This window comes from Ailuropoda melanoleuca, chromosome 9 (genome assembly GCF_002007445.2).
Source record: "Ailuropoda melanoleuca isolate Jingjing chromosome 9, ASM200744v2, whole genome shotgun sequence".
NCBI classification, from domain to species: Eukaryota; Metazoa; Chordata; class Mammalia; order Carnivora; family Ursidae; genus Ailuropoda; species Ailuropoda melanoleuca.
Genome location: NC_048226.1, coordinates 102,416,872 through 102,441,291, shown reverse-complemented (window position 1 = coordinate 102,441,291; position 24,420 = coordinate 102,416,872). Strand labels below are relative to the sequence as shown.

General features: G+C 53.9%; 2 protein-coding genes across 2 annotated transcripts in view; one reads left to right on the top strand and one right to left on the bottom strand.

Annotated features, from left to right (window-relative positions):
- MAFA (MAF bZIP transcription factor A) overlaps window positions 1–13,214 on the top strand; it is a gene marked incomplete at its 5' end in the record, with an annotated part of 34,673 nt that extends 21,459 nt beyond the window's left edge. Inside the window, 2 exons of the mRNA XM_034668533.1 lie at window positions 9,977–10,069; window positions 13,169–13,214. Coding sequence (XP_034524424.1) covers window positions 9,977–10,069; window positions 13,169–13,214 — 139 coding nt within the window. The remainder of the gene's footprint in view (window positions 1–9,976; window positions 10,070–13,168) is intronic.
- Window positions 13,215–20,308: 7,094 nt separating this feature from the next.
- Window positions 20,309–23,791, bottom strand: LY6E (lymphocyte antigen 6 family member E). The gene is made up of 4 exons (XM_034668708.1): window positions 23,636–23,791; window positions 21,734–21,855; window positions 21,253–21,372; window positions 20,309–21,170 (listed from the first exon to the last, which is right to left on the bottom strand). Exons 2-4 carry the CDS (start codon window positions 21,783–21,785, stop codon window positions 20,950–20,952), a joined length of 393 nt encoding a protein of 130 aa, XP_034524599.1. The 5' UTR covers window positions 21,786–21,855; window positions 23,636–23,791; the 3' UTR covers window positions 20,309–20,949.
- Between the last annotated feature and the right edge of the window lie 629 nt (window positions 23,792–24,420).

The window sequence follows — 24,420 nt, the reverse complement described above, 5'->3', positions numbered from 1 at the left end:
GGAGGGAGGCGGGGCAGCCGGGGGGCGGGGCGCAGGGCATCTGGGGCGCCAGGGGTTCCGGACAGTGGGAATGGTGGTTTAGAGGATCCAGAAATAGTCCTTCGTCCCTTCGGCTCCCAAATCCATGTAAGAAAAAGACAGTTTGATACCAGACTTCTCAACAGCAAGCAAGACACACTGAAGCAGAAATGATAAAAGACAAACTCGAGAAAATAAAGTTTGAAGCAAGTATTTCCTCGTTTGTAATTAAGGACTCCTTCAAGTATCAGTGCTATAGAAAAAGGTTTTAAAGCCTAAATTTTGGTTTCATTGAAAAGAAAAAGAAGTGGCAATACAGAAATCAGATCTCGGCTCGCACTGGAGAAGAACAAGGCAGCAGGAGAAAGCAGAGGGAAGGAAGTTGTGAGGGTAACAGCGGAAGGGTTAGCAAACCAGACTCAGGACAGTAGCACCTTGCTTCTCTGAAAAACTAAAACGACACAAGCAACTAACCTAATCAGTGGGAGGCAGTAGAAATACACAAAATAATAAGTACCAAGGGCAAAGTCACTACTGGAACAGGAAAACTGTATACATCGTAGGAGACTACGTCATAGACCCTTAGACGAATGTCCCGAGGAAAATACACAACCCAAATGTACCCAGTAGAGACACAAAGCTTGAAGACCTCAACAGAAAATAAAAACAGGAAGAAATTACCACAGAAAAGAAGGCTGGGCGTGGACGATTTCACACAAAAATTCTACAAAATCTTCAAAGACCAGATGTTCCCAATGATGCCTAGATGGTTTGAGAACATAATTAGAAACACAATTATCTTAATGAAGCAAGCATAATATTGGTAACTAACCTAATAAAAATTGTAAAAAGAGAGAAAAATCACAGACTAAAATCTCTTAGATATATCAGTGCAAAAATCTTAAATAAATAACTTTATCCAAGAGCACAGTATCCAACAGCACGTTAAGAAAGTAATACACTATGACAAAGCTGGATGTATTCCAGGGATTCAATGATAGTCAAATATTAGGGAATTTGCTACTGGAGTTCCTCATATTAATGGATATGAAAATAAATATCATAGGAGTAAATCTACAGACTTGGCAAATACCTCTGATAAGTTAAGTAACCTTTCTTGATTAAAAATATTCAAGAAAAATATAATGTCCTAAAGTCATCGTCTTACATTATGAGGAGTGTTCCCATCACAATGTGGCCTTCAATCAGAAGTACTCACCAAGGCATTTAGAAGCGAGGGAACAATGATAGGCGTTAGAATGGAAAGAAGGGGTGCCTGGGTGGCTCCCCTGGTTGAGCATGGAACTCTTGGTTTCAGCTCAGGTCACTGGGGTCATGAGATCAAGCCCCATGTCAGGCTCCGTGCTGGGCGTGGAGCCTGCTTGAGATTCTCACTCTCCTTCTGCTTCTCCCCCCCCCCCCGCCACACCATACTCTCTCTCTCTCTCTCAAATAAATAAATAAATAAATAAATCTGAAAAAAAAAAAAGGGTGGAAAGAAGTGAAATCAGCTCTGTCTGTACATGGTATGATAGTGTGCCTGGGAATCCTAGAGAATAAGTAATAAAAACAGCAAACTTGGAAAACAATCCGGATGAATCAGGGCACAGAGCAAGCATACAACTCCATAGCTATCGGAGGGCTGCCACTGTGTGAGAGGAAGAAGGAGACCATGCGGCCGAATACTCCCCCTGGGCCAGGGGGAAAAAGCCAGACAGATCGCAATCGCTGTATTTAAGCTATGCTGGAGAGCTGTGATAGGAGCAAGGGCTGAGTGACCCGGGAACCGGAGGTGGGAAGCCCTCCCAGGTGGGCCGATGCACTGGCCCTTCCCTTCCCATGGCCATTTGCCACCTCCAGGCACCAAGGGGCGGGTGTGACCCACACAGACTCGGCTCTAAGCAAAGGAAATCAGTGACGATCTTACCACCGGTTAGAGACTTGCAAAGCTGTAAACGCATTCTCCCACACGGAATGCACACAGAGCTGTGGATGCAGGAGACCGTGCCCTAGAAGGGACAGCTGTAAGGAAGGGTGACCCCTCCCAGAGTCTCCTGGTTCTTAGGCAGCAAATCCCCACAGAGGAAGAGGCCTGCTTCAAATGCACGTCTGAACTTGCTCTGAAGAGAGTTGTCCGATTGGGAAGCAGCACCGGAACGTGGGAGTGGGAGGCTCACAGGCAGAGCATAAAGACACCAGTGAGTGGGCAGAATGGAATCTCCCACGCGCTCCAGGGCTAAGGAGACAGGCCCGCCAGAATGTCAGCCAGACGCCGGGGCGGGGGACAGAGACAGACGGGAGGTGCCGTGCATCTTTCTCAAACTGCAGTCCAGACCCAACCAAGCTCAACTTCTGGTGGGGTTGATGTGATTAGTACTTCCCACCCACCGACCTGGCCAAGGAGGATGTGAGGGACCCCAGCCCGTAGATGTGTGTATATATGTAACCTCTACTGTTCTTCCTCATACAACGCCCAGCACACAATAAAACGTTCGTAGAGCTCGAGAGGCAGGGAAACGTGACCAATCACAACGGGGGGGAAAGCCATACACACAGACCAACAGATGGTCCATGTAATGGAGTTAGCAGAAAAGGATTTTAAAATAGCAATGACAACTGTGTTCAATAAAATAGAGGAAAAGACGAACAGAAGAGATTTAAAGACTGGGAGTTTTGACAGAGAAGGGGGCTCTATTAAACAAATCAAATGGATATTCTGTGTGTTAGTCAGGATTCCTGAGAGAAATAGAACCAATAGAATGTTTCTATATACAGAACAAGATTTCTTGGACTGAACCGGCTTGTATGACTATGGAGGCCAGCAAGTCCGGAGTCTTCGGGGTGGTCTGACAGACTGGAGGCTGGGAAGACCCAAGATAGCAAGTTAAGTCTGAAGGCTGTTTGCAGCAGAACTGCCTCTTGCTTGCTGGGGGGTGGGGGTGTGTGTCAGTCTTCTGTGCCACCCAGATCTTCAACTGATTAGAAGAGGCCCACCCACATTACAGAGGGCAATCTGCTTTATTCGAATTTCACCCACTAAAATGTTAATCTTATCTACAAACACCCTCCCAGAAACATCCAGAATCGTGTGGGGCCACGTATCAGGGTACTGTGGCCCAGTGAAGGTGATACATAATATTAACCACTCTATTCTGGAATTGATAAATACAATCTCTGAAGAACTCATTTGGGTTCATTCGAGAGCAGAAGACAATATGAAAGGAGGTAGGGGCAGGCACAGATAGCCTACGTGAACCCGCAGAGAACAAAACGCTAGAAAGAACAGCTCAGAGCAGGAGCGCCTGTGAGACCCAGCCAAAGGGTCTAGCTCACACAAGCCTGCAGTGGCAGGAGGAGAACAGGTCAATAAATACTTGAAGAGACAGCGTTTTCCAGAAGTGGCGAAAGGTAAACCACAGATTCATGAAACCCAGAGAACTCCAAGCAAATAAATGCAAAGGGTGTCACCGCAGCTAGCTGGCTGCACTCCCCAGGCTGAAGACAAACGACGCTTCTACGAGTAGCCGGGGGAAAGAGAAACGTTACTGACCCCAGAAAAACGATTACTTACAGCCGACGTTTCACAACAACTGTGGCAGCCGGGAGAAAATGAACTGCATCTTTCAGTGATGAATGGCAAGATCTGGCGACCCCGAATTCCGCACCAAGCAGAAATAGTATTCAGAGATGGAGAAAACAAAAGGTTTTTATACACAAGCGGAGATGATTCACTGCCAGCAGACTCTGACCTCAAGAAACAAAAAAGGGAGTTTGTCAAGGTAAATAAAATGACCACACATGGGAGTATGAAGCTTCAGGAAGAAGGTCAGAGAAGCAGAAATGAGGGCTAGTTGGGATACATACAAAGGGTGTTTATGGTGTGGAACACAAGAGCAAGACACCGTGGGGTTTATTACACGTGTCGGTGAGTATTAAGGCAGTGACATGGTGTAGACAAAGTCATCCCGTGTAAGTCCCTGAGCTCTTCCAGTGTGGTGGCCGCACAAAGTCAAGGTCGACTATGGTAGGGCAAGGACGCGTACTGTCACCTCTAAGATAACCTCTGAAGAATCATGTAAGAAATTTGTCTATGGGGGCGCCTGGGTGGCACAGTCGTTGAGCGTCTGCCTTCGGCTCAAGGCATGATCCCGGCGTTCTGGGATCGAGCCCCCACATCAGGCTCCTCCGCTATGANGAGCGTCTGCCTTCGGCTCAAGGCATGATCCCGGCGTTCTGGGATCGAGCCTCCACTATGAGCCTGCTTCTTCCTCTCCCACTCCCCCTGCCTGTGTTCCCTCTCTCGCTGGCTGTCTCTGTCAAATAAATAAATAAAATCTTAAAAAAAAAAAAGAAATATGTCTATGAAAGAGAAAAGGAAATATGGAAGATATTTCATAAACCCCAAAAGAATGAAGGACAGAGAAAAGAAACACTTGGGGGGAATAAAGCTTGAGGTGCTGGTCTTCAGGCTGACAACACCGTGTGTGTGGACTGACCATCCCCGTGTAGAGGCAAAGACGTTCAGACCAGATAAAAAAGGATCAACTGGTTACAACTCTCTTTTAAAAGATAAGGGCAGGGGCGTCTGGATGGCTCAGTCAGTTGAGTGGCTGACTCTTGGATTTGGCTCGGTCGTGATTTCAAGACCGTGAGATCAAGCCCCACGTCCGGTTCGAGATTCTCTCTCTCCCTCTGCCCCGTCCCCACAAAAGAAGAAAAGTAAGGACACAGAACAGTCAAAAGACAAAGAATGCAAACAGACGCCCCACGCGGGGAGTAACCCAGAGATGTTGTGGCAGCCACAGAAAGTGCAGGTTAAGGCGAGCGACGGGACTGGTACACGGAAGACACATCACAGTGACACATCTAATACCTGCTCCGAAGTGTTAAAGGACAATGCAGCAGGACTGAAAGTTGAGGCAAGTCTGCAGTCCCACTGAGACGTTTTATATAAATCTTTAAGTAACTAATAGAACTAGTGAACAAAAAACAATTAGAATACGTGAATTTGTAAAAGATGGTAAAAAATTAACATAAGAGACATGTATAGAACATGATACCAAACTTCAGAATCCACATTTCTTTACGTGCTGTAGAAAATCACCAAATATGTCATTTGCTCAGCTGTGCCATTAATCAAGAAAAATAAATAAAAAATATTAAAAGTATATACAAGTAAAGAAAGCATATCAGAAAGGAAGAAATGCAAACCAGAACGGCCACTGTTAAAGGCACCGAAGATTCCAGGTGCTGTGAGGACAGGGGGCAACCTGGCTGCACACTTACTGGTGTGAGTGTAAATTGTTACAACTCCAGTAATTGGAAAAGATGTTTGGCAGAGTCTTATAGATACACACGCCCTGTGAGCCATAATTCCACTCGCACGTGTGTATCAAACAGAAGAAAGTCCACCAAGATAAATGCCCAAGATGTTCAGCTGTATTTTCCATAAACTACCTACCCTCCCTTAGCAGCTGAATGCATAAATACACGTTGGCATAGTCACACAACAGAATACGACGTGGAAATGACAAGAGTTATGGCTGCTTCACTCAACAGCACGGCGACCTCACGAACAGCGCAAAGCTGCGTGACTGCTTTACCTCATCCCTGACCTGCCCCCAGCCCCCGAAGAGTGTGGTGCTGTTTGTTTTCTTTTGTTTGTTTTTGAGAGACATTGAGTGAGCGCGAAAGCAGGGGGAGAGGGAGACAGAATCTCAAGCAGACTCCCCAGTCAGCGTGGAGCCCAGCATGGGGCTCGATCCCACGACCTGAGATCAGGACCTGAGCAGAAATCAAGAGTTGGATGCTCAACCCACTGGGCCACCAGCGTCCCCAGGAGTGATCTTGAGGACGGGAGCTTACTTCCCATTCCTGCTGTGAGTTCCTGGTTCTGGGAGGAGCACAGAGATCTTGTTCTCAAAGAATGGTGTTTGTTTTAATCTACTGAGTGGCTCCCCAAAGTATTAGCACAAAGAGGTTGTTTTTATTTTGGCTAACTCAGGACCCTCTGTCCAAAGCAAGAAAGGGCCTGGGTCTTCAGGGGGTCCTACAGGCTCGTATTTGGGCATGAGCAGCCCTCCTGTCACCGAGTACAAAGGGTCTCCCCTCAGGGGGTGCGTCAGCCCAAGCCTCTTGGTTTGTGCAAAAAGTCTAGTATTTGCAGCAGGTAAGGAGCCAGGGAGAGCGTGCTCAGAGCACGATCTCCTCTTGGGGTTAGTGCAGGAAGCTCTTGCGGTGCGAGGGGCAGGGAGCTGGCCCCGAGTTTGTAACCTGGCCTACTGATGTAGGCAAGACTTTAGGGTTCGAAGCCCCCGGCCAAGAAAGAATGCTTGAGATGTCTTTGGTGCAAAAAGTGATTTTGTTAAAGCACGGGGACAGGACCCATGGGCAGAAAGAGAAGCACCGGGGAAATGAGGAGTGGCCCATTATATACTATCAAGTTGGGAGGGGTTAGGGATAACTTAAGTCTCTAAGGAATTTTGGGAGCAAGGTCTCCAGGACCTTGAGGGGGCTACTGTTGGGAAAAGGTAATTTATTACCGCCTAATAAAACCTGAGTCATGAGACCCTTCAGATGTATATCGGTGGGCCGTATGCTTGGGGGGGGGGTGATTGCCNTGATTGCCAACATGTATCTTGGGGGGTTAGAGATCAAGGAAATTTCTTTCTTTCTTTCTTTCTTTCTTTCTTTCTTTCTTTCTTTCTTTCTTTCTTTCTTTCTTTCTTCTTTNGTGATTGCCAACATGTATCTTGTGGGGTTAGAGATCAAGGAAATTTCTTTCTTTCTTTCTTTCTTTCTTTCTTTCTTTCTTTCTTTCTTCTTCTTTCTTTCTTTCTTTCTTCCTTCTTTCTTTCTTTCTTTCTTTCTTTCTTTCTTTCTTTCTTTTTTTTTTAAAAGATTTTATTTATTTATTTGACAGAGAGAGAGACAGCCAGCGAGAGAGGGAACACAGGCAGGGGGAGTGGGAGAGGAAGAAGCAGGCTCCCAGGGGAGCAGGGAGGGAGCCTGCTGCGGGGCTCGAACCCAGGACCCTGGGATCACGCCCTGAGCTGAAGGCAGATGTGTAAGCCACCCAGGCGCCCCATAAAGGAAATTTCTAAAGGAATTTTTATATGTAAAATAGACTTACAGGATGGGGGGGCGGGGAGGTCTGGCTTAGCAAAGGGTCAGCATCCAGGCAGCTGAGCTCCTGGAGGAGTGTCACTCTGCTTGTTTCAAGGACTTGTCAGTGGCTGTAGGAAGTAAGGACATTTAATAAGTTCTCTTCTGCCTTGTTTCCCGCATCACCGACCATGCCTGGTATGTCAGCGCTTCTGTGTGGGTTCAAAGCAATGGTGGAACCCCGCCCAGAGCCGGAGGCCTCAGTACTACCCGGAGCGCAGGGCACAGGCCCCCCCGCCCCGTGACCCTCTCCACCACACGACAGGGCAGGTGGGGCTTCAGTCTGTGTAACATGAAGCAGACGTCCTGTCACCTCCACCTCGTTTACGGCTAGACGGCCAGACTCAGGTCTCAGGTCCCCCCTGCTGTCACCTGGAAGGGACCACAGCAGCAGGAGGCAGGACCATGGGCCGCCTCGGAGTCCCTGTCCCGCATGAGGGCACCGCCACTTCCTCTCTGCGAAAGTCAGCTGTCCCCGTCCTACGAAGAGCCCCAAGTGGCTGCATGTCCGGGTCAGGCTTTTGAGAAACTGCAGTGCTGGGGAGCAGCCCCGGGGAGCCCAGGCTGAGCGCGGAGAGCTAACCAACCTCCAGTCCCCAGCCTCCAGGGGGCCTCTGGCTGCCCTACAGGCAATAGTAGTCATGCGTAGGGATGGACGGCCGCCTGTGTCCTGGTCAAACTAACCTCTCTGGGCCAACCTCGGACCTCTCTGCTTCCAGAACCCCAGACGGTGATGATGTAAGAAATATTGGGGTTCAGGAGTGAACAGTCAAGAAAGAATTCTTGAGACATCTTTGGTGCAAAAAGGTGGTTTTTATTCTGCCCGTGGGCAGAAAGAGAAGCCCAAGCACGGGGGTCAGGAGGAGTGGCCCATTATATACTCTCAAGTTGGGAGGGGGTTAGGGACAGCACAAGCCTCCCAGGTATTCTGCAAGCAGGGTTTCCAGGACCTGGAGAGGGCAGCTATTGTCAGGAGAAGGTTATTTTTTATTTTTATTTTTTTTAAAGATTTTATTTATTTATTCGACAGAGACAGAGACAGCCAGGGAGAGAGGGAACACAGCAGGGGGAGTGGGAGAGGAAGAAACAGGCTCATAACGGAAGAGCCTGATGTGGGGCTCGATCTCATAACGCCGGGATCATGCCCTGAGCCTAAGGCAGACGCTTAACCACTGTGCCACCCAGGCGCCCCAGGAGAAGGTTATTTATTACTGTTTCATAAAAACTCGGTCATGAGACCCCTCAGAGGTATATGGGTGAGTCCCATGCTTGGGGGTGATTGCTAACATGTATCTTGGGAGGCAGAGATAAANCCCGCTGTGCCACCCAGGCGCCCCAGGAGAAGGTTATTTATTACTGTTTCATAAAAACTCGGTCATGAGACCCCTCAGAGGTATATGGGTGAGTCCCATGCNCAGATGTATATGGGTGAGTCCCATGCTTGGGGGTGATTGCTAACATGTATCTTGGGAGGCAGAGATAAAGGAAGTTTTCGAAGGAATTTTTATATGTTCGAGTAGACTTACGGGTCCTGGGGGGGGCGGTCAGGCTAAGATTGCCTCTTGCCCTTTACGAAGTGTAAACATAGACAGTTGAGCTAGAGGCAGGTCACTCTGCCTGTTTCAAGGACCTGTCAGTGGAGTGTAGGTAGCAAGGAAATTTCATTTTTCTTCCGCCTTTGTCCCCACATCATTCCCCCTTGAACAATTGTGACCCTTAAATCTTTAAGGTTGTGGAAGGTGGAAGGTCTCATCCTCTGTAACTTCTTCCTGCTGAGTAGGGACGTAGAGAGCTCCCTACCTATGGGTCAGCACTGCTCAGTTGGGGCTTATAGAGATATCGGAGTCATGAAAGGCAGAGGCAGCTGAATCCGAGGGAGACCGCGTACTTGCACCTTCCCCAGTGGAAAGGATCACCTGCGGGCTGAAGTTATGGCTGGGAAGGAGTCTTAGCACCAGGGGGACAGACGTGGGAGAAGACAGCAGAACATGATTCAAATAACAAAAACAAAAAGAAACCCAAGTAAGAGTCCTTTTTTTTTTTTTAAGATTTTGTTTATTTATTTGGGAGAGACAGCCAAGGGAGCGTGAGCAGGGGGAGGGGAGAGGGAGAAGCAGACTCCATGCTGAGCAGGGAGCCCGACAAGGGACTCCTTCCCGGGACCCCGAGATCATGGCCTGAGCCAAAGGCAGACGCTCAATGGACCCAGCCACCCAGGCGCCCCGAGAGTCCTTGGGTAGTTGACAAAAGTCCTTCTCCGGTCCAGGAGTTTGACCAATCGTTAAAGGAAAGACAGGGATCTTCTAAAGTGCCAGCTGAGTACTCACGTCAGGGAGAACCCCAGAAATAATGTAGTGCAAATCCGGAATGTGTGCGGCGTTGTTTTTATGACAGTGCGCGTTCCACCTGTGCTGCACTAAAGCGTCTGAAGTCTTTCTATTTTGTAAACTGCTTTACCGTCTGTGCTATCTCCCGGATTTAGCGGAGGAGTGCTACCCCGCGTCACTGAGGCTTCGACCGTGTGCTTCCATACAGCTTCCATGTGCCAGACAACGTCCCCCAGTCCCCAAGAGGGAACGAGATGCATGGGTCGTACCAATGAGACACAGAACGTGCCCACTCTTGTTTTCAGTTGGGCAGGTTGGCTGGTTGGTAATGGTTTTAATAATGGGTCCGTGCCTCCAGGCAACACCCAGCGTCCAGCGGCCTATCCGGCCTGGGAAACCGCGGCCCCAAGTTAGAGCCGCACAACCCCTGGTCCCGTGAGGAGCCAGTCTTCTGCCTCTTCTCTCAGGAGAAGGGCGTCCCCCGGGTCGTCCTCCGGCGCAATCACAAAGAAGGGGGTCATCCGTTACGGCCACAAGTCCGCCGTTAACCACGGACTGGGGTATGCGCTGGCTTTTAAGCAGCCGTTTTGTCGTCCCAGCCACACAAAACTGGTCAAGCTGATCGCTGGGCTATACGACTGTTGGGGAATCAATCCCGTTTCTTTTAGTTGTTCGAATAATCACATGTCCATGGGGTCTTGTTATTATCCCCATAGACTCACAGACAAGACTGTCCGTACCTGAATGAGCTATTGCGGTAATTTCTCTGAAGTTTCTCAAATTGTCTAGCTTAAGCAAACAGCAAATATTCCAAGACAGCCAGAACTAGGAGTTAACATCTGCAGAGGTCTGTTACCGAAACATAGTTTTTCTCACTAAAATCACTGTTATTCCCAGAGATAGCCAAATTAAGACTAATCCATTTGTAAAACAAGTCCAATTGTCACAAACTTGGTCTGATTATTTACATAAGCTTGGCAGGAATAGTGATCGATCACATAGCTCTTTCAGAATCGGCTTTGCCGGAACTCTGATAAGGAATCTCCAGGCTGAACTTTTAGTAGCCTCTCCAGGCCAGAAGCCAAGCCAGTACTTGCCATCAGACATGCCTGCGTTACCTGGATTTGGGCAGATTCCTCTCCACGAGGTCCCCAAAGTAGCCTGAGGTTCCTGCACCTGCCAGGAAGTGACATTACCTTTTTTTTTTTTTTAAAGATTTTTATTTATTTGACAGCGGGAGAGGGAACACAAGCAGGGGGAGTGGGAGAGGAAGAAGCAGGCTCCCAGCGGAGGAGCCTGATGTGGGGCTCGATCCCAGGACTCCAGGATCACACCCTGAGCCGAAGGCAGACGCTCAATGACTGAGCCACCCAGGTGCGCCAGGGAGTGACATTCTTTACTCACCTGGGGAGGCTGCTGGAACTCCATAACAGGTATCGGGCCAACATTTCCAAGGGGCTTTATGGCTCCAGGTTTCATAAAGTCAACCTTAGGTCCTCAAATCTGTCTGGTCATATCTGAGTCTACGCGTGTCTCTCTCAAATACGACGTTCCAGGCCAAGCCTTGGTAAAATGACCACTGTTTCCAATGGTGTCCTGTTACAAGGAGAACAGATTCTTAGCGAACTTATGCAAATGACCATGATTGCCAGGGAAAAAAGAATACTCATTGAGACCTTTTGAATTTCAGAGGGTTCAGACAGAGAGAAAAATTAAATGCATGAATTTTTTTTAAAGATTTTATTTATTTGAGAGAGAGAGAGAGAGACTGAGCAGTGGGGAGTGGCAGAGAGAGAGAGAGAGGGAAGCAGACTCCCTGCTGAGCAGGGAGCCCGATGCGGGGCTTGATCCCAGGACCCTGAGATCATGACCTGAGCCGAAGGCAGATGCTCACTGACTGAGCCCCCGAGGTGCCCCTAAATGCATGAATTTGTTCACAAATGCATATTTATCATGTTTCTGCAAGTCACAGATGGCTTAGAAGAAAGTTTCCTTAATCTGGAAGAGCAAACGCTGGAGAACGCAGTGCTTTCCAGATACTGCAATAAATGACCTTACACCACAACCCAACATACCGTACGAACAAGCCTAACTAGTCAGAGAGACTTCGTTCACAATTTTAAATCTCAGGGAAGTTTGGTAAAACCTTAGAAAGTTTTAAAGCACGTGACTAAATAGAGTTACGGATATTAAAGAGATAAAGACAAACCACAGAAACTGGTTTTTCTGGGCAAAGAAGAGAGGAAACAACTTTGTTTATATTTTCTTACCAAGAGCAGACCAACAATCCAAGAAAGCTGTCTCTTGAACAGAGAGAAAACGGACTTTCAGTCTTATACCAGCGTACTTTAAAGGCCATTCATTTCAACCTTAGTCCATCCTGACCACGCATGCAAGTCCTTTCCAAAGATTTCCCTTCACAAACCTTCTACCACTTTTCCTTCAACAAAAATGTATTCCCGTTCCTTAGATCTTTCTTACGCGAACCGAGTTTCTTCCCTTATTCCCATCCGTTTTTTTTTTAAAGATTTTATTTATTTATTCGACAGAGATAGAGAAAGCCAGCGAGAGAAGGAACACAAGCAGGGGGAGTGGGAGAGGAAGAAGCAGGCTCATTNAAAGATTTTATTTATTTATTCGACAGAGATAGAGAAAGCCAGCGAGAGAAGGAACACAAGCAGGGGGAGTGGGAGAGGAAGAAGCAGGCTCATAGCAGAGGAGCCTGATGTGGGGCTCGATCCCATAATGCCGGGATCACGCCCTGAGCCGAAGGCAGACGCTTAACCGCTGTGCCACCCAGGCGCCCCTCCCATCAGTTTTAATTACATTTGGCAGGATTTTAACTCTTAGAAACCTTAGTGTCCAGTGAAGACTAAGTATTAACCAATTGTGAACTGTCACACCAGAATTCTTGAGACAGCAATTTTATGAATCTATTGCTTAATAGATGTGCTTACAAAGCATGCTTTCCAACAGACCCAAATATCCTTAGTTTCTTTGCAATAAGAAGTCGAAAGTGCAAACCCAGGTTCAGAATCACTTTGTCTTATTTGGGAAAGACCTAGATGTCCAATGAATTCAATCCCAATTTATCATCAAGTAAAATTTCAAAGCTTCAGGTTACCAAAGACTTTGAAAGCTATCTTAACAATTACCCATGAAAACCTTGAGATGGACGAAATTAACCATGATTTTAAGTCATCTTTTTGTGAACAAGTTGCAACAGAGATCGAGCTTATCTGACCCTGAGCAAACCTTGGTAGAATAACAGTGAAGGAGAGCCAGAAGAAAGGCGGGCAGGGACAAGGGCCCCCCTGTCCCAAGTGGAAAACTACCCTTAAAGGGAAAAACACCCCATCCTGGTATTCTAGGCTTTACTCAGTTTACTCAGTGCCCCAGCTTCAAGTCTTCCTCCTGGGAGGGCTTACAACTTGTATGTGACAGAAAGAAAGGGAATGGCCTTGGGTGTCCCAACGCAGGCCCAGGGGTGGGGGGGGTCAGCTCCACAGCCAGCGGGATGTCTGAACAAAGAGCCTGGTCTGGTGGCCCCCGCTGGCCTGCATATCTTAGGGCAGTGGCAGCTATAGCCCTCTTGATCCCCGAGGCTGTGAAACCCCACCCTGGAATTAGCCCTCCCCCCTTCCCCCTCCCCCCAACAGCTACCTGACTGTAGAGGAGCACGTGGACATGAACCTGATTGGGTGACGGGTGCAGGGAGGGTAATCAATGAACAGGCGCACTTAAAAGTCGATCAGTCTGATGCCCATTGGGCCGCGGGCGGGGTTAGCCCAGAGGGCGCTCTTTGCTCCTTGAGGGTGAGGGGGCAGGAGGAGCCCTGGTGCCAGAGGCTGCGAGAATGGTCTAGAAGCCAGTTAGGCGGGCTGCACCCACGTGGTGCAGAAAAAGGAGGAGGGGCAGGGGTGCAGGAGAGGCCAGGTGCCACCAGCAGGCCGAGAAAGAGGTTTCTCGGTTCTAAACCTCCTTGGCTCAGACAGACGAACAGGCACCACGTTTTTTTGTTTTCCCCTTGAAGTGGACACAGGAGTCCATGTCGGGCTGGAGCAGACAGGAAACTTCGCCGAACGGAGTTTCAGCGGCTGCTTGGAAATACTCCTCAAAGTCCCCGTCGCCAGGTCGACTCCCACGGCTGGTTCTAATTATAGCCATTAAGGCTGGGAAATGAGGGCGAAGCCCCCCGCATCCGTTAGGAGGCGGAGCAGTGCGCGAGTCAGCCTCACCTTCGCCAGGGATGGCCTGCGTCTCCTCCAGCAGCCCGGGTCCTGTCGGGAGGAGGCCTATTTAGATAATTATCATCCTAGGTGTCAGGAGGGAGTTGACTGGCCTGGTTACTGACCAAACACGTTCTGCAAGAGGCCCCTTAGGTCAGGGTCCTGACTCAGAGCCCGGAAGGCCTGGACCTACAGTATCTCCATCCCCGTGCCCTGTTTCCTGCAGAGGAGACCTAACCGACAGAGCCACAGAGGCCGTGCAGTGTTAAAGGAACTCAGTCTTTTCCTACACTTTGCAATCCAAATTGTTTCCAGTGGGTTAAAGGCACCCCAAGGGAGACTCCTTGGGAACTGAAGAAGAAAGAGGTCCATTACTGAGAAAATCCCCTCCCCCACCGACTCCCGGGTGGCGTCCCAGGCAGGATACGTCGGAGGTTCCAGGCGTCAAAGCATCTTGAGGAGTCCCTCAAATGAAATCGCTATGATCACTGCCCTGCATTAAAGGGCCCTGGAGGAGGGATGTTAGCGTCCCCCGCTTCCCCACCACATTCTAGACTGCAATTGGGTGCTGGCAAACAGACCAAGATACTGTGCCTTGAAGGCCGAGCCATGTCATGCCTTGCCATGAAGAACTGCTTTCAATCCATGGAAAACACTAGAAAAGTTTTACAAGGGGAAATTACCCAATTTTGTAGATTAAGTAGTTAGAGGACCTTGATGGAAAACAGTAAAGATAGAAATCCATCATGATCTGGGTGACATTCCAGCACGTGTGGTCTTTACAGCCAACTTCCCGAGGAAACCGTCCCTTGCTGGGTTTTAGTTCTAGCAGGTACTGGTTTCTGCCGGCTCCCAGTGGAGGTCCCTTGGCCAGAGGCAGCTAGAGCAACGACCGGTAGGATCACATTAGACTGATGAGGAGGAAACCTCACAGGGGAGTCTTAAGATCACAGCCAGACTAGTCACCTGGGTGGCTGTCTGTGCCCAAGACAGACAACTTGGTATAAGAACAGGAATAAAGAGAGGGCACCTTTCGGGCCAGGGTACTAACTTCCAGTGAAAAGGCAGGCTTTCCCCCCTCCTGGTAGAGTAGCCATGGGCTGGAGGATTGTGGCCTGAGCAATCCGCATGAAAGTTTTTCAATAAGACCCTACTTTTTGGGATTCCTGGGTGGCTCAGCCAGTTAAGCATCTGCTTTTGGCTCAGGTCATGATCCCAGCAACCTGGGATCGAGCCCCACATTAGGCTCCCACTGGGAGCCAGCTTCTCCCCCTTCCTCTGCTCCTCCCCCTGCTTCTGCTTTCTTTCTTTCTTTCTTTCTTTCTTTCTTTCTTTCTTTCTTTCTTTCTTTCTTTTTTTAATTTTTTTTAAAGGTTCTATTTATTCGACAGAGATAGAGACAGCCAGCGAGAGAGGGAACACAAGCAGGGGGAGTGGGAGAGGAAGAAGCAGGCTCATAGCGGAGGAGCCTGACGTGGGGCTCGATCCCATAACGCCGGGATCACGCCCTGAGCCGAAGGCAGACACTTAACCACTGTGCCACCCAGGCGCCCCCATCTTTCTTTCTTTTTTAAAATTTTATTTATTTATTTGACAGAGAGAGACAGCGAGAGAGGGAACACAAGCAAGGGGAGTGAGAGAGGAAGAAGCAGGCTCCCAGCGGAGGAGCCTGATGTGGGGCTCGATCTCAGGACCACGACTTGAGCTGAAAGCAGATGCCTTATAGCTGGGCCATCCAGGCGCCTCATGCTTCTGCTTTCTCTTGAGCTCTCTCCCACTCTCTGTCAAATAAATAAATTAAATAAGTAATTTTAAAAAAGAGATTTATTAAAGAAAAAAAAAGACCATACTCCTTTCAAAGTCCGTGAAATAAGAGTAAAGGAAGAGAAAAGAAAGCATTCGTCAAGTCTGCACCAAGGCTTAGCATTCAGATGAAAAGACTGACGCCCCACATTGCACGTCAGATGACGTAGTAAATGTTGGGGTTCAGAGCAAATCGTCAAGAAAGAATTCTTGAGACATCTTTGGTGCAAAAAGGTGGTTTTATTAAAGCACGGGGGGCAGGACCCGTGGGCAGAAAGAGAAGCCCAAGCACGGGGGTCAGGAGGAGTGGCCCATTATATACTCTCAAGTTGGGAGGGGGTTAGGGACAGCACAAGCCTCCCAGGTATTCTGCAAACAGGTTTCCAGGACCCGGAGGGGGCAGCTATTGTCAGGAGAAGGTCATGTATTACTGTTTTGTAAAAACTCGGTCATGAGACCCCTCAGATGTGTATCAGTGGGTCCCATGCGTGGGGGTGATTGCCAACATATATCTTGGGGGGCAGAGATGAAGGAAGCTTTCGAAGGAATTTTTGTATGTTACAGTAGACTTACGGGGCCTGGGGGTCGGGCTAAGATTGCCCGTTGCCCTTAGCAAAGTGTCAACATCGAGACAGTTGAGCTCCTGGAGGAAGGTCACTCTGCCTGTTTCAAGGACCTGTCGATGGGCTGTAGGGAGTAAGGACATTTAATTTTTCTTCTGCGTTTCTGTCCCTCATCAGCTGAGGCCCTGGGTCAGCTACTTTCGGTCTGGCCCATGGAACCCAGGCCGGCTGGGGAAGGCTGCGTGTCATTCTCTTGCAGGGTCCAGCTCTGCTCTACTCCCCGGAGAACTCTTGGAGGAGGGGGTCAGTTTATCCTCTGCTGGGGGGGGGGAATGAAAGGGGTGCCAGACTGAGTCCCTCCCTGACTGTGAGAGTCAGGCAAAGGCAGGCTCAGCCAAATTCCCAGCAGAGAACAGATGGCACATCCAAATCAGAAGAATAGGAAGAACGGAGCCTACCCCGCTCTTTGGAGAGGGGTGGGCAGGACTTAGGGGAGCCCTGCAGCGCCCCCTCCAGGCCCAGCAGCAGGGACACCTGCTATCTACTGCCCAGGCTGGGAAGGCGGCCAGAGGGGCACTTGCCGCAGCTGCTTGCAAGTGACAGGACTGTCCCAGGAGACCCTGCAGGAGGGAGCCCGTGGGATCAATACCCCACTTTGATCTTCTCCTCTTAGTCTCTGCTGGGCTCCCGGTGGTCCCTCCCCCAGCCTTAGAACACCTGGTGGGCGTGGGGCTGAGCAGGTGGTGTCTGCTGCCAGCCACATCCCGCCCTCCTCCCCCCCAAGCTTGCCCCACCCCACAGCCCCTCCTCCCTCTGTGCCTCTCTGTCCCCCTGAATCCATTTCTTATGCCTTTTCCTTAGAGGCCCCCATCTACCCACTTCACCTCAAGATGAGCACAGCTAAGGGGACTCCAGAAAAAACTCACAAGGTGACAGGCTGGGGCCCCGAGTGAGGAGAAAGGGTATTTGCGAAAGACCCACCATAGGGACACGAGGCAGGCTCTTTCCACATGAGGCATTCCCACAGGCTGGGGCACAGCAGAGCAACGGCCTCGAGGCTGGCCTTCTGACGTGGCCCCTCAGAGTGACCGTCCTGGGCTGGTTGGGGCGTGACTGGCAGGGTCTCTGCAGGCCTGAGCCCTGGCCAGAGCCACCTTGTCATCCCTTGGTCTTTTGTGTCCCCATCTCCAGCTCTGTTTTTCTCCCCACTTATCAGATCTACATTCCACCTGAGCCCATGGCAGAGCAGGCTGGGGGACCTTAGAAATCATGGGAGAGCAGGAGCTGGACAATGTGGGGAGAGGAGGCGCAGGGCCCGGCCTCGCCTGGTCTGGAGCGGGCCAGGACCACCACTGCAGGAGCACAGCGAGGAGGCCAGAGCTCGGGCAGGGTCCCTCCACCTCCCAGGCCAGCAGGTGCAGGCAGCAGGCTCAGCAGCCTGGGAGGGGCAGGTGAGGGGGCAGGGGCTGGACACGCCCATTCCCTCCCCAGAGAGAGAGACCCTCCCTGGAGGGATGCGGAGATGGGGGGGGGCGTCACCCGAGCACCTGGCGCTGAGACCAGGGAGTGTGGGGTCCTGACCACAGTGTGCCTGGCCCCTCACTGCAGCCTGGGCAGGTGCCAGGGCAGGCCGAGAGTCTGGAGCACGCTGCCCCAGCAGGGCTCCTTCCGCCAGCCCCGCCCCTCCCCACCCTACCTGCCTTCCCCCAGGCCGCAGGAAATGGAAACTTAGAGCTCTGGGCTCCTCCTCCCACCCCTCCGCCCCTTCTCACCCAGCCCCACCCTGCCTCCCCCTGCTCTGGCGGGCTGCCTGCACCCTCCCCGCCCCCAGCCTCCCCCCTCCCCAGGAAGGGGCAGCAGGAAGCCGGGTGGCCGGCAGCCTCTGAGCCCAGCCCCGCAAGGACTTGGCCCTCCCACCCAGAGCAGGAGTGCTGGGCCCGAGGGTCACCGACCCAGTCTCAGGGGGCCTTCTGAAACCGGGATAAGCATTACCATCTCTGGGATAAGCATTACCGTCTCTGAGTGTAGGTGTAGGAGGGGTAAGAACAGAGGCATACCACCTGGGAAGCAGTAGGTGCCAGGGATGGAGGCCGAGGTGCCTATTAGCAGGAGAGGGGCGTGGGGTCCACAGGGGTCCTGCCACTGCCCCAAGCGTCAAATCCAAGTTCCTGACCAGGGCTCTCAAGTTTCAGGTCCACTTGTGTGGCTTCCTCTGCCCATCCAGCCACGGCCCGCCAGTCTCACCTCGCAGGTCTGAGCTGCGCCAGCAGGGTCACCTGATCTATGTGGAGTGAACAACATTGTGAACCATTCTGCCTGGGGACTCAGAGCCCCACGGGGAGTCGTCTGACCGCTGCCTGTCTCTGGGGGACATTCTGATTTCTAGCTCCTTGAATTCTTTTTTTTTTTAAATTTTTTATTTTTTAAGTGATCTCTATACCCAACATGGGGCTCGAACTCCCAGCTCTGAGATCGAGAGTCACACACTCCACTGACTGAGCCAGCCAAGCGCCCCTTCTTTTGTTTTTAATGCCGGTCTGACCCATTCAGGCGAATCACATGCTCACTGCCCACTGAATCTCAATCAGGCTGCTCTGATGTGCTTCCGGATCCTTCAAGGCGCTGGTTGGGCCTGCGTCTCCTTCCTCTTGTTTCCCTACTGGGGCAGATCCCTCCTGCCCCGCTTATTTGGGGGCTGTCCCTTCCTTGGGTGCGATCCCTGCATTGTCACCTGGCTATGTGTGTTGGCTGGCTGTCCCCCTTTGGTGGCCGTGACGATGAGAACCCTACATTTCTGGACTTCCGTGGCCATCCCTGATCTTAAGGATTCCCTGGAGACGGGCCAGGATCCTGAGCCCCACACCGACAGCTGTCCCACCCTGCTGGACCGTGTTCTGTGGTCTGGCCGGCCCGGGACAACCTGGATGTGCGGGCATGTGTGAGGCAGGGAGGCGGGAGGGGCTGCATTTTGCAAAGGCTCTGTCCTGTTTCTCCGCTTGGTCACGGTGATTCATGCCCTGTAATTCCCCTTGCCTCTGCGTAAACTGAAGCTTGTTTTCCGCTCCAAGGGGGAGGCAAGACAATTCATCATTCTGAGTTCCTCCTAGGCCCCAAACACTTGGTAACACCTCAAAGAATGGGATCCCAAACACGTTCCAGGACCGAGCTTCCAACAAACCTGGGATGACGCTGGCGTCAACACTCCCAGCCGCAGTGAATCACAGACTAACACCCTTGTTCACCTGACGCTCGCCTTCGATGGGACTCTGCCCTGGATTCCTGAAAGAGAAGTAGCCCGGACCCCTTTCCAATAGGAACCCCTAGCCCCAAGTGCCGGGGAGTCTCCCAGACGCCCCATCTGCTATAATCTCCCTTGCGCTCGTCAGTAAACTCCACTCTCATTCCCTACTGGCTCCCGTCTAATTTCTAGCCAGCACGAATCCACGGACCCTCTCGGCTGGTCTTTCGGGCCCCCTCTGCATCCTCAGACCTGGCCTGCTGGCATGGAGTGGATGCTGATCTGTCCCACCTTCCGGGAGCGCCCTGAGGGGGGCCGCCTCCGCAGAGCGCCGGACTCCACGCCCTCCTTTCCTGCTCCAGCTCCGTATTTTCTCACCGCCCCCCAGCCCAATCCGATCAGCCCTGGGCTGCGAACAGGGCCTTCCCCTCTGCGGACACTGCCTACGGCTTCCCTGGTCGCCACTGACACAACGTGGCTTGCAGAGTGGAAGCGGGCACAGGGGTCTCACTCACCAGGCCCCTGCCTGCCCAGCCAGGTTTTCCTGCGCCCGCCTGGACCCGAGGGGCCCCGGCAGCCCACCCTCAAGTCCCGGAGACTAGGCGGGGGTGTCCGTGTGCACCCTCCTGCAGGCTCCCCGCCTTCTCCCCTGTCCGAACCCATCCCGCCCTCTGCAGGGCACTGTCTTCCTCCAGAGCAGACTGCCCCTCGCCCTGTCCTGCCCTGCCCTGCCCGAGGAGGACATTCCCACGTGGCCTGGCCTGGCCTGGCACGGGAAGAAGTGGAGGACGGGGGTGGAGGTTCCCTTCTAGGCCTCGAGGGCAGCGAGCTGTGGACTCGGGGGCACCCCTCTCCCCGCTGTGGGCCTCAGGGTAGGGCTGTACCAGAGGGGTCCCCCCACGTTAGGCCCCTGCTGGGAGAGGGACTCCCAGACACGCCGCCATGGGCAGCCACACCCAGAGCACGAAGGGTGGAGAACATGTGTTTATTTGAGGCACCAAAGCAGCAGGCAGACTCCAATGTGGGGGTGGAGAGAGGGGGTGGGGGCCGATTCCTGGGTCCAGCTGCCTAAACCCAGATGCAACCGGAACTCCGTCTTCCAAAAGGCCCCCTCACAGTGCGTGAACGTGGGATGCAGACAGGCCAGAGAGAAGCAGCTTCGTGGCTGGGGCTGGGGGCGCTCAGCCGCTGCTAACGTTGGGCTCCTGACCTCCCCACCCGGCCACACAGCTGTGCTTCTGCCGTCCCCTGTGAAACAGCACGCTGGTCCTCCTCGGACGCCGTGGCACAAAGCACATCTCCCACCCCCTCTGGGGACAGACGGAGCAGGGCCGTGGGCGCAGTGCCCCTCCCAGTGTGTCCCCAGGACTCAGATCTGAGTCCGGGACCCTCAGCCTCCGGCCCTCAGCCCTCAGCCCTTCCCAGGTTCCCTGAGGAAGGTCACATCACCGCCTGAGAAGGGAGGGCAGCTGGCGCCTCTTAGAGGGGTGGGGGTGCAGGGGGCAGGCCTGACCGTGGGCTCGAGCAGGGTGAGGGGTCAGAGGAAGAGGCTTCCACGTCGTGTTGGGGTCTGGGAGGGGCCGGGCCTTCCTTCCTGAGCTGGGGGGTCAGGGCCCGAGCCACGGCAGGGCCAACAGCAGGCTAAGCAGGAGCCCGAGGCCCAGCAGGGCGGCGCTGGCGCGCAGCCCCCGGCCGGCGGTGCTGATGTTGCACAGGAAGCTCTGGCAGCAGTACGTGCCGATGGACGCCACACCGAGGTTCACGCTGGGGCTGGGGCAGATCGGGGAGCAGCCCTTGTTCAGGGTATGGCCGAAGTCCACCAGTTTCCCTGCACGGGAAAGCAAGGCCATGAGGGCAGGGGCAGGGGGCGGAGGTCCGGGCAGGGGGCAGAGGCGGCCGCCGGCGCTCACCGATGCCGGCGGAGGCGGACACAGTCACGCAGTAGTTGTCGGAGTCCGAGCAGATGGTCGGCTTCAGGCAATAGAAGTTGCTGTTCTGATTCGTGCATGAGAAGCACACCAGGGAGCGGGCTGCGGGAGAAGGGGACACGCCGCAGGGGATGTCTGTCTTGGGCCCTGGGACGCCTTCCAGCTGTGTCCCCTTGCAGTCCCCAGCCAACACCCAACCACTTCCCAGTCACCGAGCGGTTATCACACTCCAAACCCTGGCCCTGGAGGGGGAGCTCCAGGGACATCCAAATGCACAGTGGTGAGCGTGTCCGGAGCAGAACTGAGGCCCCGGTTTGCTGGGGACAGGACTGTTCGGCCGTCCAGAGCAGGTCAGGTGGGAAGAGACCTGAAGGCCCCTAGGCACCGCTTGAGAGAGAAGGCAGCAGGAGAGCCCGGGAGAGAACACAGCTCGCTGAAGGCCGGGGCCCCAGGGGCACCTCACCTTGCTCCACGCCCAGCAGGGCTGCCAGCAGCACCGGCAGGAAGACCTTCATTCTGGAGGAGACTCTGGAGGAGACGGGTGTCCTGTCTGGGGTCTCACAAAGCCAAAGGCACTGGTCGGTCCTGTTCAGAGAACAACGCGGTGGGGGACCAGGCTGCTGCCCACGGGGGAGGAGGGGCCAGAGCCATGCTGCCCCCATTTGCTAGATGGTGGGGGGGGGAGCCCTCTGGCAGCAACACAGCCAGCACACAGAGGGTCTTCCTGCTCCATTCCCGACCCAGCCCTCGCTCAGTGCACGCTCCTTCTGGCGGAGACCCCTCCCCCAGCCTGTGGTGCTTGTTGCTGGGGCCACAGGAGGGAGCTCATGAAAGATCTCAGGATCGCACAGAAAGGAAAGCCACTGCTGGTGGTCCTGGGGGTGGGGGAACAGTGCCCAGGAATATTAGCTGGCCTGCATCCAGAACTTTCCATAAGCCAGCTCCATTCCTGACATGAGGACTCGGGGTCTGGGCTGGGCTCTGAGCACCCAGCCCAGCAGCTTCTGTGCTGTGGAGATGGGGTATTTCCCATTCTGTATGTTATTCAATGCTGACGACAACGAGCCTATAAATATCTGCTATTCCCCCATTTCGTGCCTGAAAAAGAGGTTCAGTGAGTCTCAGCAGTAGGTGTGAACCTACGGGGGCTGTCTCGTGCCCTATGCTAGGACCCTCTCCTGGGCAGAGACAGTGGCAGTGGGTGGAGAAAGCACATGGAGGGGAGCAGCGGGGGTTCTGGTCTGTTCTGCTGGAGGCATGGTGTGGGAGGAGCAGTCTGGTGCCTTCAGGGGGGATAGCCATGGTGGGGGAAGGGCATTCTGGGCCTGGGCTGAGATCTCGGGGTGGGGGCGGGGAGGGCAGCAGCTGCAGGTGCCCAAGGACAGTGCCGGGCCCAGCTCTGGACCCACATAGTTTAGGGAGAAAGGAGCCTCAGTTTCCTCTTCCATAAAGTGAGATCTGGGCCTGGAGAAGCTCTGAGCTGTTCTCAAGGAAGCTCTGGAATGCACAGCCACCAGTCACAGCCGGTGTCCCCACGGTCCCCTGCTAGGCACCCAACCAAACAGGCCCCACTGGGCTGAGTTGAGGCACTGGCTAGAGTGGACGGACATATGCAGGGTCAGGCAAAGGGAGCCCTGAGGGGAAAAGTGGTCCTGGGGACAGTGCCATCTGGGACCCAGACTGCGCCCAGACTGCGCACTCCTCCCCCAGCCTCGGGGGGTCTGAGTCCCGACAAAGCCAGGCATCCAGTGACTGGGGGCCCCCAGAGAGGTAGGAGCTAGTTCTTGTGCCCGAAGATGGGAAGAAGCCTGGTGGCTCAGCAGGGTGGAGGGAGTGGGGGGCGTTGGGGGTGCAGGCTCCTAGGCACCTCATACGCTTACATAATCTTTGGCAAACAAGGAGCTTTCACCCCTTCCACGGGTACGCTCCAGTCCCCAGGATGGTCCAACAGGGAGGGCACTTAATTCTTCCCATCCTGCCGGGCCCGAGACCCCAGCTCCCTTCTCAAGTCAGGAAGGCTGCCCCTCGCCAGTCCCCACGGGAGAGGTGAAGGGGAGCCTAGAGTCGGGAATGGGCCCCATGCCTGCGCGGTTCTGGATCACCCAGCCAGGGAGGGCGCCTGGCGTTCGTCTGCGCCCACACCAGCCCCGATCTTGGGAAACACTCGGAAGGGCTGGGAGGGCTGGGGGATGGGAGTGGAGGCTCAGCACCCAGGCGCCAGGCCCTCCCGTAAGCCCCGACTCCCAGACTCCTCCAGACCCTCCCGCGTGTCCTCCGGCACTCCGCTCCCCCCCACCCCCGCCCTGCCCGGCGCCAAGGGGGTCGTCCCCGCTCCCCCTCCCCGGTCCGGGCCCCGCCGACTCACGCGGGGCAGACGCAGGTCCACGGCCTCTCCGAGCTACCCAAGCCTGGCGCCCAAGCGCACCACAGCCCCGGACTCCCGGCAGCCGCGGCGGGCGGGGGACGGCAGGCGGAGTCGGCGCTCCCGCGGGCGGGGGGAGCAGGGGCGAGCTGGGGGAGCAGGGGCGGCCTCGGAGCGCAGGGGCGGGCAGGGCGGAGTCGGCGTCCCCGCGGGCGGGGGGAGCAGGGGAGGGGGATGCAGGGGCGGGCGAGGCGGAGTCGGCGTTCCTNAGGCCCCCACCCCGGGCCCGGAGCCCAGCCCCAGGAAGGTGTCGCTGGCCCGTGCGGCCGGTCCTTCTTGTCCCCACGCGGGGCGCGTGTCATCTCGGGGCAGCCCGGCGACGCGTGGCGAGCGTGTGGGGGCGGTGACGGGGACCCACCGGTAGCCGGCAGCACTCGGGAAGGGCTCGCGTCCCTTCTGCCGAGCGCGGTGGGAGCGTTTCAGACACCGGGGCCGGGCTGGCTTGGGGAGGGGAGGAGGCGGGGACCTTGCATCTAGCACGCCGGCCCCTCTGCCCCGGACTCTACCTGGGGTCATAGGCTCCTGGCCTCGCCTCCTGCGGGTGGGGGAGAGAGGTCGCAGGGGGCATTGGTTGTGGGCCACGGGGACCCCCAGCGGGCCACCCATCTTTGCTGGTTCTGGATCCCTTTTTGCTCTGGGCGCAGGGGCTGCCTCTTATGTGGCTGCCCCCACTTGGACCAAGACACTCAGCCAAGATGCTCCCAGGTTGCCAGCTCACCCTGGAGCTA

What these genes read in the sequence shown, in the direction of transcription:
- LY6E (XM_034668708.1), bottom strand. Translation starts at nt 21,785, where the DNA reads ATGAAGGTCTTCCTGCCGGTGCTGCTGGCAGCCCTGCTGGGCGTGGAG. An exon ending in CCTGCTGGGCGTGGAGCAAG is followed by an intron (nt 21,373 to 21,733) that starts GTGAGGTGCCCC and finishes CTTCTCCCGCAG; the next exon opens with CCCGCTCCCTGGTGTGCTTC. An exon ending in GTCCGCCTCCGCCGGCATCG is followed by an intron (nt 21,171 to 21,252) that starts GTGAGCGCCGGC and finishes TTTCCCGTGCAG; the next exon opens with GGAAACTGGTGGACTTCGGC.